This window comes from Carlito syrichta, unplaced genomic scaffold, assembly GCF_000164805.1.
Source record: "Carlito syrichta isolate Samal-C Ts95f unplaced genomic scaffold, Tarsius_syrichta-2.0.1 Scaffold315142, whole genome shotgun sequence".
Lineage (NCBI taxonomy): Eukaryota > Metazoa > Chordata > Mammalia > Primates > Tarsiidae > Carlito > Carlito syrichta.
The window spans coordinates 863,790-880,318 of record NW_007259238.1 but is presented as its reverse complement, the minus strand read 5'-3'; the positions used below and the strand labels follow the sequence as shown (position 1 = coordinate 880,318).

Here is a 16,529-nt window from a genome sequence, read left to right as displayed (position 1 = left end):
AAGCCAAGTTCTCCTCTGAACAATTACTATTTTTATTTTGCTTTTATAATAATTAGAATCTCACTTAAATTTTTCCTTACAAAAATAGTTACATGTACTCCATCAAAGGTTTGCCTGAGTTACTATTGATTTAAGATTACTATTTCAGGTCTCGACACTTTGATCCATGTGGAAAATTATTTGGTCACTGTGACACCATGATATAATAACATATATTTGGTCTCTGCCCCTGATTCCTGGCACAGAGCTTTTAAGACTCTTGTAATTTCCTAAGTGGCAGGGTTGCTGGGTGTATTTTTTGTTCTATTATTTGATCTCTGACTCTTGTATTTCCTGGGTGATAGGAGCATTCTAATGAGGCAACTCTTGGTAGGCTCCTCAATGGAGGCTGGTCACCAGAAGGACCAAGTCATAATTAAAAGCTTTCAATAACACCCCTCACTGCCATCCTCTGAGAAGGGAAGAGGGGCTGTAGACTGAATTAATAATTGATCATGACTACATGATAAAACCTCCATTAAAATTTCTGAAAAAAGAAATCCCAGGTTGCTAAGCACATCATGGTGCCTAGAGAACGGCATGCTTACAGAAGGCATGGAAGTTCTGTAACCCTTTCCATATCCCTTGCCCTGTGCATCTCTTCCATCTGGCTTTTCCTCTGTATCCTCTGTCATATCCTTCAAAATAAACTGGTAAATTTAAGTAAATGGCTTTCCTGAGTTCTGTGAGTCGCTCTAGCAAATGATTTAACTCAAGGAGATCACAAGAACCTCCAATTTATAGCTGGTCAGTCAAAAGTTCTGGAGGCCCAGACTTGCAGCTGGCATCTGAAGTGGGGGCAGTCTTGTGGCACTGAGCCCTTAACCTGAGGGATTTGACTCTTAACTCCAGGTAGATAGTGTAAGAATTAAACCATAGGACACCGAGCTGGTGTTGGAGAATCGGTTAGTGTGTGGAACAGACAAATCTGGGTCAAGAAGTATGTTCAGTGGTGACAGTATAAAAAGACAGAAGATAGTTTGTCTTTTTTTTTCTATTATACTTGCTTCTTGGATTCTAAAAATATTTTAAAAGAAAATAAAACAAACTCCTTTCCCCAAACTAAGATTCTAAATGAACAAGCTGGTAAATATCTAACTCTTTTCTTGTTGGCTACATGAAGCAGTATTACATATACTATTGATATAATACTGATATATAAACCAAACCCATCAGACATTCAATAAAAGTTCTAAAATCCTTAGTCAGTCAGTCCCTTTAAAAAATTATTTTAGAGCCGGGCTCGGTGGCTCAGCCTGTAATCCCACACCTTTGGGAGGCTGAGGTGAGTGGACTGCCTGAGCCCGCGGGTTCGGACCCGCTGGGCAGGCGAGACCTCATCTCTACAATAAATCAAAAAATTAGCCGGGCGTGGTAGCGTGTGCCTGTAATTCCGGCTACTCAGAAGGCTGAGGCGGAACCATCGCTGGAGCCCAGCAGGTCGAGGCTGCAGTGGCCGAGAGCAGCCACTGCATTCCAGTCTGGGCAACATAGTGAGACTCCAACTCAAAAAAAAAAAAAAAAATTATTTTAAACATTTCCAAAGACACAACCGCATGGAATATATGTATGCATTTCTCCTTTAAACAAGAATAACATGGCTTGATTTTCAATTCATGGTATCTGCTAATCAGGGAACAGGTCACATTAGGATAATTAGATCCTAGGCCCCTCAGCTACTAATACCTAGCACACCTAGGAATAATGAAAAGAGCTCTGGCATCTGCTAATTTGTTTCCAATAGGGGTGAAGGAGAAAATGTGCTAATAGTGCTGGAAAAGTAAAACTGTTATTCTCAAGTGAAGAAAGAGACTCAATGGTGTATTTACTCAGATATGTATAGATTTTACAGCTATTCTCTTTTAATTATAAAACCTTCCTATTACTTAAATTTCTGTAGGAAAAAAACCTACTATGCATAAAGCTCTCTAGCCCCAACTCATTCTTTCCTATAGAAACAACTGCTTTTATACATTGATCTTTAAAATATAATTTACTTTTGATAACAAAAAGTTTCTCAGAAACACAGTTACCATGTTATAGCAGGAAAGAACTATAACTGCTTAAAATGAACCTGTATACTCTTCATTCATACCCACCTGTAGGACCAGATGTTGCTTCAGGAGATGATATATTTTGTGTTGGCTTTTCATTTCTCTGGTTTGGTGTAGAAATTATAAGCCTGTCTTGCCCCCTGACACTTATTTCTGTTTTGTTACCAATTCCCTTTAAAATAAGGCAAAATAAAAAAAATAGGTAATTACCAGGTAAATAGCATCATGGGATTATTAAGAAGGCTTAAAATGATAATTTGCTTACATTTCATAATAGTCTTTGATTGCAGTTAACTTATCTTAGCCATTATCAGAACAATTTTATTAATTCATCAAGGTATGTTCTAAAATGTACAATGAGATCATGTGGGGGGAGGGGGGAGTATTTGTCTAAGTCCAGGTGATAAAATGTCACTAAAATATGAACCTATATCACCCAATTTTCTGTTAAAAACCAAATATTTCCTGGTCCAAATAGTTTCTTTATACATGTCACAGTAAGAGAACTCTAGTCATTTTCATTTGATAAAGTACCCTAATACACAGATAAAAATGTCAGCATGCCTTAAGAGACAAGAATATCCTTAGATACAGAAATATGCTATTCATGGTGACCAAAATGAGATCCAGTAAATAATCTGGAGCAGACAGAAAGCAGGTACAATTAACTCAGATCTCATTTTAGCTCCCTTTAACCCAATGAACAGAAGTAAAGGAATGATTTATAAACATATGTATTCTTAAAGGCTTTATAGTTTTATCTCAAATATCCTTTAAACCGCATTTTTTGGGGGAAGGGCAGTTTGATTTGTAAATCCAGAAGCATATACAACTAGCTCCAATAATAAAAACAATATGCATTCAAAAAAGATGCAAAATATCATTTGTTACTGGAAAAATGCAAAATGTTAATTTGCTAGTAAGGGAACCAAGTGGAGACTGCAACTTAAGTTTTTCCAGGTAATTTAGGCTTACTGAAATCAGTTGAGCCTGTGGGCAGAACAGGTTACTAGAGCACCCTTAACATCACTCTCTAGAAAAATGTATTACTAATGAGGCATACCTATATTTAACTAGTATTTTAATATGCATAGTGACTATGTCAAGAAAAAAAATAAGAACAGAATTCTTTAAAGTACAAATGCATGAAATGCAACTAAATCAAAATCATGAACTCATTGGAAGGATGGTGAAAAGGTATATGAAATAAATATTACAATGTTATGAAAGAATTTTAAAGCCTTAAAGCTAAAGTATAAGTGTACTAAATGGAGGCCCAGAGTAAACAGACAGAGGCATTCAGTTTGGAGAGGTTGTTTTCATCCCATTATCCAAGCTTTCACTGCAGTTAACTGTTACAGAACACAGTTCTGAGATGTCTCTAAAATGCAGTTGGATATCCCAAGCCAACAGGGGCCTAACAAAATTGTTGGTGCAACCAAACAGGTCAGCAGGACAATTACTACAGTGGCTTTTATAACAATGGTTAATTCAGATAACTGATAAAAAGGGACTTTAATAAGAAGCACACTTTTCAACTAAGAAAGACGAACTACATAAACTAGAAACAGGCAAAGTGCCCAGTTTTTTCCCATGACTTTAGGGAGCTAAGCTCAATTTTGGCTGCACAGTTCAACACTAATCTACCACAGATGGGAACACTACAAAAGAAAGGGGGAAAAAGAAGAAAAACATAGACTTTTTGACTATATTCTTTTTGCCCAAAGAGTAAACTGACTGTATGTTTCAAATGCAGTTAGCCAGGCTTGGTGGCTCAACCTGTAATCCCGCGCCTTGGGAGGCTGAGGTGAGTGGATTGCCTGAGCCCGTGGGTTCGAGACCCGTCTGGGCAGCTTGGCGAGACCTCATCTCTACAATAAATCAAAAATTAGCCAGGCGTGGTAGCGCGGTCCTGTAGTTGCAGCTACTTGGAAGGCTGAAGTGGAAGGATCACTGGAGACCAGCAGGTCGAGGCTGCGGTGGCCAGGAGTGGCCACTGCACTCCAGTCTGGGCGACAGAGTGAGACTCCAACTCAAAAAAACAAAAAAAATGTATAAAACAGAAAACAAAACAAAAAAAACAAAAGCAGTGGATACAAAGGGTATTTTAAAATGCCAAGGGTGATGTCTTTGTAAATACTATTCCCCAAAAACCCTATGAAAAAAGGAAGTACCTTCGTTGAATAAACAAATTGATCAATAAATTTCCCATCCCCTGTAGCATTCTGAAGAGCAAATACTTGTTCAATTTTCACAACTGGAGACATATTACACTTCTGCAAATCCAGGCTCCCTTTGTGCATTGTAATGGAAGCTGGTAAGGATTTCCTTGCTGCCGCTGTTTTCCAGGCTATTTTAACTGGAGGTGGCTCTTCCTCTTCCACACTCGTGTGCCGCCTCTGGCTATGTCTCCGAATTTCAGTACTTGATAGTGTGGAGGCCACCTCCCCTGCATTGGTCTGTTCTGGCTGAGTATTCAGCACAGATCTTGGTCTTCGGGTTTTTTTAACTTCAGCTTTGGAGGCAATGTTCTTTTTTGCTTGGGATAAAGCCTCTTCGGGCTGTTTATCAATATAGATAAAAGTATACTGTTCTATTCTTTCTTCTCGAGTCATTTTCAATGCTTTCTCTGCATGGGCAATGCCAATATCCCATTGAGCTCGTTCCTTCTGAGGTCGGGGTTTCCGAATCTTAAAAAGATACAAGAATTATCAGACATGTTTAATCTAATAGGTACATTAAAATCAGTATGTATTTCCCAAGTGATCCTGTTATCTTTTCAGGTATCTTCAGGTCCTTCAGTAAAATAAGTGAAATGGTCTAACTCCATAATTTAATGTTAAATTAAATTATAAATGAAATGGTCTAACTCCATAAATTAGTGTTACTGTATTAGATAACATGAAGATCTACTTTTTTTCATATCCTTCCTTTGTTGATCACCCTGCTAGACAAGTCCTCCAAAGAGGGAGTCATCCTTCTCATATTACATTCATAAAAAGCTAGTGAAAATGAGGGAAAATAGAATGATTATAGAAATAATCACTTTACAGTGGCTAATAAAACATGAACACTAAAAATGGTACCCCAAAATTTCCATTTCTCCCCATATATAGGGCAGGGGGTAAATTAGGGTACTACAGAGAACACATCAAAGCTCACTGGTAGAGAGCTAACATTTGCAGCTGTGCTGCTACTTTGTACCATAATGTAAACAAGGACAGTATAAAGTGAAAGGATAGAGCCCCAAGGAATAAATGAAAGCTGACAAGATAAAGGTACGCAGGCGTGTGTGAGGAAAAAAATAAACCCAAATCATAGTTTCCAAAGTCTCTAGGTCCAGAATTGATCAGAAGACTTTGAACTGGCAAAAGGGGTAAGAAAACTGAATAAATGTGTGTGAATTACCAAAGCAACTAGAAGTAATCCAGGTAGGTAGACTGAGGTAGCTGGAAATTAGTTAATGAAACTATGAGATAGTATACCATATGTCAAATATTGATACATAAATCTGTAAAATGTAAGTATGATAAAATTAATAAAAATTCTGTGATAAAATTTAGGTTCTGAAGTGTAAAAATGACACATTTTCGGAATCACAAGACCTACACTACAATTAGTTGAGCTGAAAATCTCAGACAGATTTATCAAGAGTTCATGTAAAACTTCTAAAATATCCACCACCCTAATCCAACATCACTTGTGTGATCTTGGTTGAACCAGCTATATAAACTTTCTGTGCCTCAATTTCTTCAGTTGTAGAAAAGGGAATAATGGTGTCTACCTCATATAGGTTATAAAGATTAAATAAACTAATATGTATAAAATGCTTAAAACAATACCTGTTTCACAGTAAGTGCTCACTAAATATTTTTAAAACTTTAGTTTCATAGAAAAATTTTGCTAAATGAGAATAAAAAGAAATTATGGAAAGATGTTGAAACAGAAAAAAGAATAATAATCGCTGGCAAAATCCACATTTTCACTAGCATCTAGTAGATTTAGGCACATTAATTCAATTCACAATAGAATCTGATATTGTATTAAGCAGGTAGCTGAAGTTTTTAACAGTACTATATGTTGGTTATATGACATATAAGACTTAAAGATGCATTTACAAATTTAGATGATCACTTACCATTATGATTAAAACTGAGAGTAAAGAAGTTAAAAAATTATCCTAATAGTTATCTGAATTCAAGTATGAAAAATTATTCTAAATTACTAACTCCTTTAAAAGCTGTATCAGATGAATAAAATTAACATGATGCTATAGTTACCTTTTGTTTCTCAGAGTGATTGCTGGCTTGTTTGGTTGCCTCAGCCAGTAGTTCTTCATACTGTTTATGACCTTTATACTCCCGTACCCGCTTTTCATGAACCCATGCCCTTTCTGGCTGGTTGCTAAAAAACTGGACATGATATTCCCGGGCACCTATAAGTAGAAATTCTTAATCATTTCTGAAAATAAGCATCCACATATACTTTGCCAAAAATGGAACTCTAACCCAGGTTCCTTAGTAATATTCCTATTAAAACTTGTATATTTGGATTGTACAAAGACATATTCTAACACCTATCAATTACAAGACTAACAGCTACTGTAAAAATCACCCCAAATGATTAAAATTAGTACAGCAACTCTTAAGAGGAAAAAAAGCAGAAACTCTGCTATCAGATTTATCACCTTGGTTACACAATTTATTTTTACTCAACTCAAATCTATTTACAAACAAATCTTTTTACAAAACAAATTTTTCCTTTAAAAAATGTATATCACATGTTTTAACGGACTTTTAAAAGTGTGCTGGTCAAAATACTAAATAAATAGCTCTGTAAAACTGTGGTATACAGAATTGCAGAGGGAGAGGCCCCTAAGACTCTTTCAGGGATCCTGTGAAGTCAAAACTATTTTCATAACAATACCAAGATATTGTCTTTTTCACTATGTTGACATTGGCATATGATAGTGCAAAAGCAATAATGGATAAGCTTGCTGGAATCTTAGCACAAATAAAGACAAACAGCATACCAAACTGCACTAGTGTAACTGTATTCTTCACAGCCACACATTAGTAGTTGGGGAAAAAAAAGCATTAAAAATTATTAATTTTACTAAATCTTGAATCTTGAATACATATCTTTTAAATATTCTATGTGACAAAATGGGAAGAATGCATAGAACACTTTTGTATGCTAAAGTATGAGGGCTGTTGTGAGGAAAAGTACTTGTATGATTGTGTCACTGGAATGGCAAGGTAAACTGGGCATTTTTATTTGAAGGAATGACTAAAACTATGGTTTTTAAACCTGAGTGTTCAGCAGATATTTCCTCAAAAATGAACAAATTAAGCCAGGCATGGTGGCTCACACCTGTAATACCAGCACTTTGGGAGGCTGAGGCAAGAGGATTGCTTGAGTCCAGGAGTTTAAGACCAGCCTGGGCAACATAGCGAGACCTCATCTCTATTAAATAAACAAACAAATAAATATTTTTTAAAAGAACAAAGTAAGCTTGTTACTTCAAGAAAAACAACAGTGTTTGTTGCTAATAATAAAATTTGATCTTTCAAGCCAAATTAAAAATTTGAAAAACTGCATTTGCTGTTAGTCTGCCAGCTTCCCAATAATAAAATGATTTCATACTGAAATTAGTAGTGATATTAATAATTTGTTTAAAAACATCTATAATGAAATGTGTTAACATTTGGAAAACATGCATTACCTAGTAAACCAGTAGCTTTTAAACGGCCAGTACATGATGTTACAGTCATGCAAGACAAAAGACCCAAAGTGCAAGACAAAACCAACGGATTTTAATGTAACAAAATATACTTTAATGTAAAAAAGTTCATTGCTATGATTTCAGATTCTACATTGTAACTAACACCCCTTGTTTAACAGCACAGAATATCCACGATTATCGGAAATGCCTTCCCTTTTCCAACTACACAGGATTATCTTCAAATACTTCAACCAAAACAACAAAATCATAACAGACTGAATGTGGAAGTAGATATGAGAATCCAGTATCTTCATTTAAGCCAGACATTAAAGAGATTTGCAAAAATTAAAACAACACTATTCTTCCCATTAACTTTTTGAGAAAATAGTTATTTTTCATAAAATATAATTAATGATAGTATATAATGAGTTTCTGTTTTTAAATAATTAGTAAATATTTTTAAACTTTCTCATCTTTAATTTCTAAATTAAAATAAATAGTAATTGATGTAATACATATAAACAAAAGCAAAAGCTTTTTGGAGTCCCCAAATTTTAAGAGTAAAAGGCGTCCTGAGACCAAAACATCTGAGAACTGCTGCTTGAGAGCAGTGCTGCTCTGAAAGTGTAGTTCAACAAACAAGCCAGTCTTAAAATAGAAATGTGATCCAGGTGTCGCGCTTTGGGAGGCTGAAGTGAGTGGATTGCCTAGGCCCAGGGGTTCGAGACCCGCCTGGGCAACTTGGTGAGACCTCATCTCTACAATAAATCTAAAGATTAGCCGGGCATGGCAGCGCGTGCATGTAATTCCAGCTACTTGGAAGGCTGAGGTGGAAGGACTGCCAGAGCCCAGCAGGCTGAGGCGGCAGTGGCCGCTCCCAGCCACTGCACTCCAGTCTGGGTGACAGAGTGAGACTCCAAATCAACAACTACAACAAAAAAATGTGATCCAAACATCATTCAACATGTTCTTACAGAAATTTATTGTATCTTTATGTATAAAAACTGTTAAATACATTTTCCAATGCTAAGAATCTGACTGATAACAATACTAACTAATAACAATATGGAAACCAATGATTACTGTATCTGATCAAGATCGTTTACAAAATAACTTAGATAACAAGCAACCCCAGAGATATACTCATTTCTCTGGGGATATCCCATGTATACATGAGGTATATATATGCTAATTTTTAAATTTTAAAAATAAAAAAGGTGGCTGGGCACAGTGGTTCAAGTCTATAATCCCAGCACTTTGGGAGGCCGAGGCGAGAGGATTGTCTGACCTGTGGATTCGAGACCAGCCTGGGAAACATGGTGAAACCACGTCTATAAAACAAATCAATAAATTAGCTGGGCATGGTAGCATGTGCCTGTAGTTCTGGCTACCTGGAAGGCTGAGGCAGAAGGATTGCCTAGCCCAGCAGGTTGAGGTTGTGGTGGCCAGGAGTGTGCCACTGGACTCCATCCTGGTCAACAGAGTGAGACTCCAACTCAAAAAAAAAAAAAATTTAAAATAAGTAAATAAATAAATAAAAACAAAAAAAGCAATAAAAATGCTTTATAGGCATCATGTATAGGTAATCAACAAAATTTTGCACTTTTTTTTGGTTTTTAGAAAAACTATCAGAAACCACTTCACTTAAAACTATATCAAATAGCCGTACAATGGAACATTAATTGACAGTAAAAAGGGATAGTGGCTCGGCCTGTAATCCCGCACCTTTGGGAGGCTGAGGTGAGTGGATTGCCTGAGCCCGTGGGTTCGAGTCCCACCTGGGCAGCGAGACCTCATCTCTACAATAAATCAAAAAATCAGCCGGGCGTGGTAGCACATGCCTGTAATTCCGGCTACTTGGAAGGCTGAGGCGGAAGGATCGCCGGAGCCCAGCAGGTCGAGGCTGCGGTGGCCAGGAGCGGCCACTGCACTCCAGACTCCAACTCAAAAAAAAAAGGGTTAAAGCACTGAAATATGCTAAAACATGGATGAACCACAAAAACATCATAGTAAATGAAAGAAGCCAGATTGACAAATTAAATCTATAGATTAGTTCCTGGTCACTAAAGGCTGGGAGTAAGAATGGGGAGTGACTGACTGCTAAATGGATACAAGATTTATTTTCTTGGGATAATGAAAATGTTCTAAAATTAGATTGTGGTGAGGGTTGCACAACTCTATGAAAAAAATCACTGAACTGCCCATTTTAAAGGAGTGACTTTTGTGGTATGGAAATTATACCTCAAAAAAGTTATTATTTAAAAAAACTATTGTAGAAACAGAGCATTTTAATCAAAATACGCATTATTTTAAAATCTAAATTCTCAAATTTCTGAAAATTACATACACAGAATCAGTCTTCCCAGCACTAAAGTAGAAGGAGATTGCCTAGGGTGTACCAGAATGGATTAAGTTAATTAATAAAATTAAATTTAAATACTTCCTTTAAAATACAGATGAGGCATAAATTGTGCTTTCGTTTGTATCTCAAAAAAAGCTTAAATTAGCAGGTTATCATAAAGTAATTAAACATGAAACTCTTTATATAAAAATCTCAAACGAATGCTTTCCTAAGGGAAGAGAATTGAAGAGTCACAGCTCTGACATAATATAATTTCCTAAAGAGCTCTGCAGGCTCAGATATGGACATAAATTGTTTTATTTAAGAAGGCATGGTCTTCTTGGAGAATGCTTATCTTTTCTTTTCCCACTCATAGAACCACAGATTATTAGAGTTGCTGGGTACTTCAGGGACTACCAGTTCTTATACAAACAAAGGAACAAGGACCGCCTGCCCCAACCTCTGTAAATAGTGGCTGGGTGAATTTAACTGGTTTCCCTGTAATAAAAGGCAGTATTTAAGAGAAGAGGTTATAAAATAAGATTTCTTTGACATGCTATTTATTTATCTGAAACAGAATAATAGCACCTACTTCATAATGTTGCTGCTGTGACGATTGCATAAGGAAATACATAAGAGAATTGCTGAACACAGGACCATGCACAAAAGTAAATACTCAATACTGTTTTTTTAAAACTTCTGCCCCACTGATGCTTCCACTCTCCCAATTTAATCAGTACATAATATTGACAAGATGAAAGATGGTCAAGCTAGATGACCACTATAGATTCCTGGCTATGTCGCATCAGAATTACAGCTATAGCTGATCCTGTCACCAATCTGACTTAAGTTGACACTTCTTTTCTCCTTACAACAGGGACAAAGACCAAGACAGAAAGTTTAAGGTGAAAAAAAAAAGAAATAGGTACAAAGTTGTCACAGGCAATGAGGAACTCAGCATATGACACGAGTAAGTTCACAAAACAAATATCCAGAAAGTTCCAAGTTCAAACCTTCCCTTGGCTACAAAGCAAGTTCATTCTAAATGCTGGAATCCAGAAATCTAATCCACATTATGCTTTGGTCAACTCCCCAAGAAAAAGGAGTAAAGAAAAGTTAGGGCCAGGCATGGTGGCTCATGTCTGACTAGTACTTTGGAAGGTGGAAACAAGAAGATTTCTCAAGTCCAAGGGTTCGAGACAAGCCTGGACAACTTGGTGAGACCTCATCTCTATAATAAAAAAAAAAAAAAAAAAAAAAATTAGCTAGGCATGGTGGTGCACGCCTGTGGTTCCAGCTACTTGGAAGGCTGAGGCGGAAGGATCAGCTGAGCCCAGCAGGTTGAGGCTGCGGTGGCCATGAGCATGCCACTGCACTCCAGCCTGGGCAACAGAGGGAGACTCCAACTCAAAAAAATAGAAAAAGAAAAGTCGGGCTCGGTGGCTCAGCTTGTAATCCCGCACCTTGGGAGGCTGAGGTGAGTGGATTGCCTGAGTCCGCGGGTTCAAGACCCACCTGGGCAACTTGGCGAGACCTCATCTCTACAATAAATCAAAAAATTAGCCGGGTGTGGTAGCGTGCGCCTGTAGTTCCAGTTATTTGGAAGGCTGAGGTGGAAGGATCGCTGGAGCCCAGCAGGTCGAGGCTGCGGTGGCCGGGAGCGGCTACTACACTCAAGTCTGGGCAACAGAGTGAGACTCCAACTCAAAATAAATAAATAAATAAATAAAAACAAATTATAAACAAATGCAGTATAAGGAAAAACAAAATTTACTTCAGTTATAGAGGTTCTCTGCCAATTAAGATGACAATCATTATATCAATGATTACTAAAAACCAACACAGATTTGTATATTTTTGTATCAGGCTATATATATTATATGTATATTCTTATAGTCACATAAACATTTAAAAGTCACTGTTCTTCATTTCCAACCTTTTGCTTGGTATATATTTATGCCTTTACTTACCTCTTGTGTTAATTTTGGTATGAACCTCAAGCTGGGGGTCACTTGAAACCATACAAGGCCACCAAGGATAGGTTCCCACCTTGGACCAAACAAGATCACCAACCTGGAACTTAACACCTGTGGACACTTCTGTTGTTGGAACATTAGAGAGTATCGGTTGAACCTACAGGAAAAGATCATAAAACTTCATCAGAAGAGAAATCTTTAAAAAGAAACTATGAGCCGGGCTCAGTGGCTCAGCCTGTAATCCTGAGCCTTTGGGAGGCTGAGGTGAGTGGATTGCCTGAGCCCGCAGGTTTGAGACCTGCCTGGGCAGCGAGACCTCATCTCTACAATAAATCAAAAAATCAGCCGGGCATGGTAGCGTATGCCTGTAATTCCGGCTACTTGGAAGGCTGAGGCGGAAGGATCGCCGGAGCCCAGCAGGTCAAGGCTGTGGTGGCAGAGAGCAGCCACTGCACTCCAGTCTGGGCGACTAAGTGAGACTCCAACTCAAAAAAAAAAAAGAAAAAGAAAAAGAAACTATGTACAAAGTATATTTAAAATGCTAGCAATGTAAAATTTATCTTCAATTATACTTTTTTTCTGAGACCTGCTATCTATAACTAGCAAAAGTGAAGAAAGAGGAAAAAAATTAATAAGCCCCTTTCCAAATATTAAAAATAGGACTGATGCCTTCTGTTGCCAAGTTATTGATAGGGCATGTTGAGAATACACATGATCAATTACACACACACACACACACACACACACACACACACAAATGGTCATAGTTCTGAAAAGGAAAATAATTCACTAAAAATATCCACCTTTTAAACCAGTTCCAAGATTTATCTAAGTATAATTTCTGAAATAAAAGAAGTATGGAGCCATAACAGTTGAATGTGTTGAGGTTTATTCACTGTTTCACTTTCTTACACTATATTTGGTTAGACGGTATTCAATGAAGCTACTCACTGGGGCTTCTTCTTTTAGTACTGGATCTTCCTGTGGTTGTTCTGATACAATGTCAACCCTCTCATTTGGTCTCTAGGTGAAAAGGCATAGGTGAATAGAATAAAATGACAGTAAACCAAAGAACAGTGACATACAAAAAAAGAATAAATGAAATAGCAAAGAGAATAAAGGACATTTATTAGCTGAACCACATAGGAATACAGCTTATTCAGTACAAATTGCTATGTCTCAAAATTCAATTCCTGTTTCATATTATAGCTATATCTCCTGTTTCTTACTTACTTTTAAAACTTAATTTCTAATTAAACTGGTATTTTTTAAAAATCTATCAGATTGCAGAAAAAATGGGCACACTGAGATTACCAGTAAGATATAACTTGACACTTTTCTGGAGAGCAATTTGGTAATACATATGAAATTTTCAGACTCTGACATAGCAAATCCAGAATATATATTGAAAAAGCATCGAAAGATATAAAAATATATACATATGAAGATATGCATACCAGTGCTACCTAAAAGAGCAAAGTATTTGAAATACTCTGGATTTCCAAAACTATAGAATTAGTTAAATAAATTACAGTATAACTAAATAGAATATAAACACATTTCAAAGTCATATTAATTATAATGATAAAAACTGTAAACTGCAAAGCAGTTTGAATAGTATGATTCAAGTCTTAGAAAAATAATTTTTCTGTGTGCACAGAAAAAAAGACTGAATGGATATAAAATATCACCACCAGACAATAAAACAGGTTTTTTTTTTAGGTGCTTTGTTATATTTATCAAATAGTCTACAGTAAACATTACATTACTTTCCTAAACAAAAACCCCACAAGTATGTTATTTAAAAAACAACCCTTTGGGGAGGCAATTTGGAACTATCTATCAAAATTCAAAATGTGTATACTCTTCAATCTAGTTATCACTTTTAAAAGTTTATCCTGGCCAGGCTCAGTGGTTCAGCCTATAATCCCAGCACTTTGGGAGGCTGAGGCGAGTAGACTGCCTGAGTCCATGGGTTCAAGACTAGTCCAGGCAACTTGGCGAGCCCTCATCTCCACAATAAATTAAAAAATTAGCTGGGCATGGTAGCACGCCTGTAGTTCCAGCTATTTGGAAGGCTGAGGCAGAAGGATCACCAGCTGGGGTGGCCGTGAGTATGCCACTGCACTCTAGTCTGGGTGAGAGTGAGACTCCAACTCAAAAAAAAAAGTTTATCCTAAATAAATACACAAAAAGAGAAAATCTGAGCAGAGGAATGGTAACTACAGTATTATTTCATGTGCAGAATACACATGTCTCTCAACATCTTCCGACTTTTTATTTAAAAATATATAGTCTATATATGCCTTGAAAATGTGTAGTACAATATAAACCAAACTGATAACAGTAATTATCTTTTAGGAATGAAGATAGGGAAATGGTGAAGGAAGATCCTCTATACATATTATCTGTATTTTCTATGGAAAAACAAATTACTTCTACAATTTAAGAGATTTTTACAATTTCACACTTGTCAGGGATCACAAGTTAATTTAGATGGCTAAAGAAGAAATTATATCCACCCAGGCTCAGTGACTCACACCTATAATCCCAGCATTTTGGGAGGCCAAAGAGAAAGGTTTGCCTGAGCCCAGGAGTTGGAGACCAGCCTGCGCAATATGGTGAGGTCTCGTCTCTACAATCAATCAATCAGTCATTAGCTGGGATGGTGGCATATGCCTGTAGTTTCAGCTACTTTGAAGGCTGAGGCAGAAGAATCGCCCGAGCCCAGCAGGTCAAGGCTGTGGTAAGCCATGATTGTGCCACTGTACTCCAGTCTAGGCAACAGAGTGAGACCTTGACTTTAAAAAAAAAAAAAAAAAGGAAGGAAGGAAGGAAGGAAGGAAGAAAAGAAAGAAGGGGGTGGTGCATTAGGCCTTAAATTAGGTCTAAAAGGATGTGGTTAATTCCAAAAGCTACAAAATTCAATTATTTCAAGACATTTAAAGACACTATTGTGAAAACAAAGTTTTACTAAAAGTATAAAAAGGTTTTTAATTGGTAGGAAAATAGTATGTTATGTAAGCCATAGTAATGTCCAAATTCCAAGTATCAAACATGCATTCCACAGTGATTAGCGCTTTCCAGGCCCTGTTCTAGAAACTATAAAGGCTATATAATGGTGAAACAAACAGATGTGATCCCTGACCTCAAGGGGTTTACAGTTGAGTAGAAAAGACCGGCATTAAACAAACACACACAAACATCCATTTTGAAAAGTAAGTGCTATGAAGAGAAATTAATGGTGTGTGAGTGTGTATAGACTTTTAGATATGAAGATCAGGAAAAGACTCTCTAAGAAAATCAATTATAATCTGAGAATCAAAGGAAGAATTCACTTAGTAAAACAAGAGGAAAAAACACTCCAAGAAGAAGGAGTAGTATAGGTGAGGTACCTGAAGTTAAAAAAGGTAAAAACTTTAAGGTCATGACAACTGGCTTAACTGCCCAACAGAGGGAGAGACAGGTTAGATTATGAGGGTCTTGTATTTGTATTCAAGTGTGTAAATTTTATCTCAGGTGCAATGAAAAGTCATTAAAAAGGTTTATGAAGAGGACTAACGTATCAATTTACACTTTAAAAAGATCATGTTGGGTTGTTTTATGGAAAATATTTTGGAAAGGAGCAAGAAGGGAAGCAGGATGTTTCATTAGGAGAGGTGTTAGTTATCAGGTCAAAGAAGGTAGTGGCAATTTGTTGACAGGCACACAATTAGCTCTATCAGGTGTTTCTGTGGTGGTACTAGGTACATCTAGCAAAGCATACTCATTAAGTAAGGAAAGATAAACCTATGTTCAAATAGAAAAAAAAATTCTGATCACCACGGTAATAAAAAAGCAGTTTAGAAATACTGTCCACATTTGCACAGGTTCATTTGACACCTTCATTTCAGTCTTCAGATACAGCTTAAGCCCTTCACTGTAGCTTATCACCCATTCCAATCAAGTTATAGCAGGAAGATAGGGCAACTTGAGGAAGCACATGTGTAGTCAACAGAGCAAGACATTCTCCACCATACATTGAATCTTCACATGTCTAGGTGTGAAGATTCTTATTTGAGAGCAGATAGAGTGACTAAACTTTACAACAGAAGTTCACTGTAAGAGCTGATATGAAACTCATTCACATTTTTCCTTTTCTGGATTAAAGACAGGATTTTCTTCCAAACCTCATTATTCAAACGTCTCTCTTTTTTTTTTTTTTGAGTTGGAGTCTCACTCTGTCGCCCAGACTGGAGTGCAGTGGCTGCTCTCAGCCATCGCAGCCTCGACCTGCTGGGCTCCGGCGATCCTTCCACCTCAGCCTGCCAAGTAGCCAGAATTACAGGCATGCCCTACCACGCCCGGCTGATTTTTTGATTTATTGCAGAGATGAGGTCTTGCTGCCCAGGCGG

At 37.1% G+C, this 16,529-nt stretch overlaps 1 protein-coding gene across 1 annotated transcript in view; it reads right to left on the bottom strand.

Moving 5' to 3' along the window:
- The window catches only part of NSD3 (nuclear receptor binding SET domain protein 3), a 109,877-nt gene that overhangs the window by 52,752 nt on the left and 40,596 nt on the right, over positions 1–16,529 (bottom strand). Inside the window, exons 3-7 of the mRNA XM_008072363.2 lie at positions 13,087–13,158; positions 12,130–12,292; positions 6,374–6,528; positions 4,268–4,783; positions 2,139–2,265 (exon numbers count right to left, since the gene is read on the bottom strand). Of these exons, the coding sequence (XP_008070554.1) occupies positions 2,139–2,265; positions 4,268–4,783; positions 6,374–6,528; positions 12,130–12,292; positions 13,087–13,158 (1,033 nt within the window). The remainder of the gene's footprint in view (positions 1–2,138; positions 2,266–4,267; positions 4,784–6,373; positions 6,529–12,129; positions 12,293–13,086; positions 13,159–16,529) is intronic.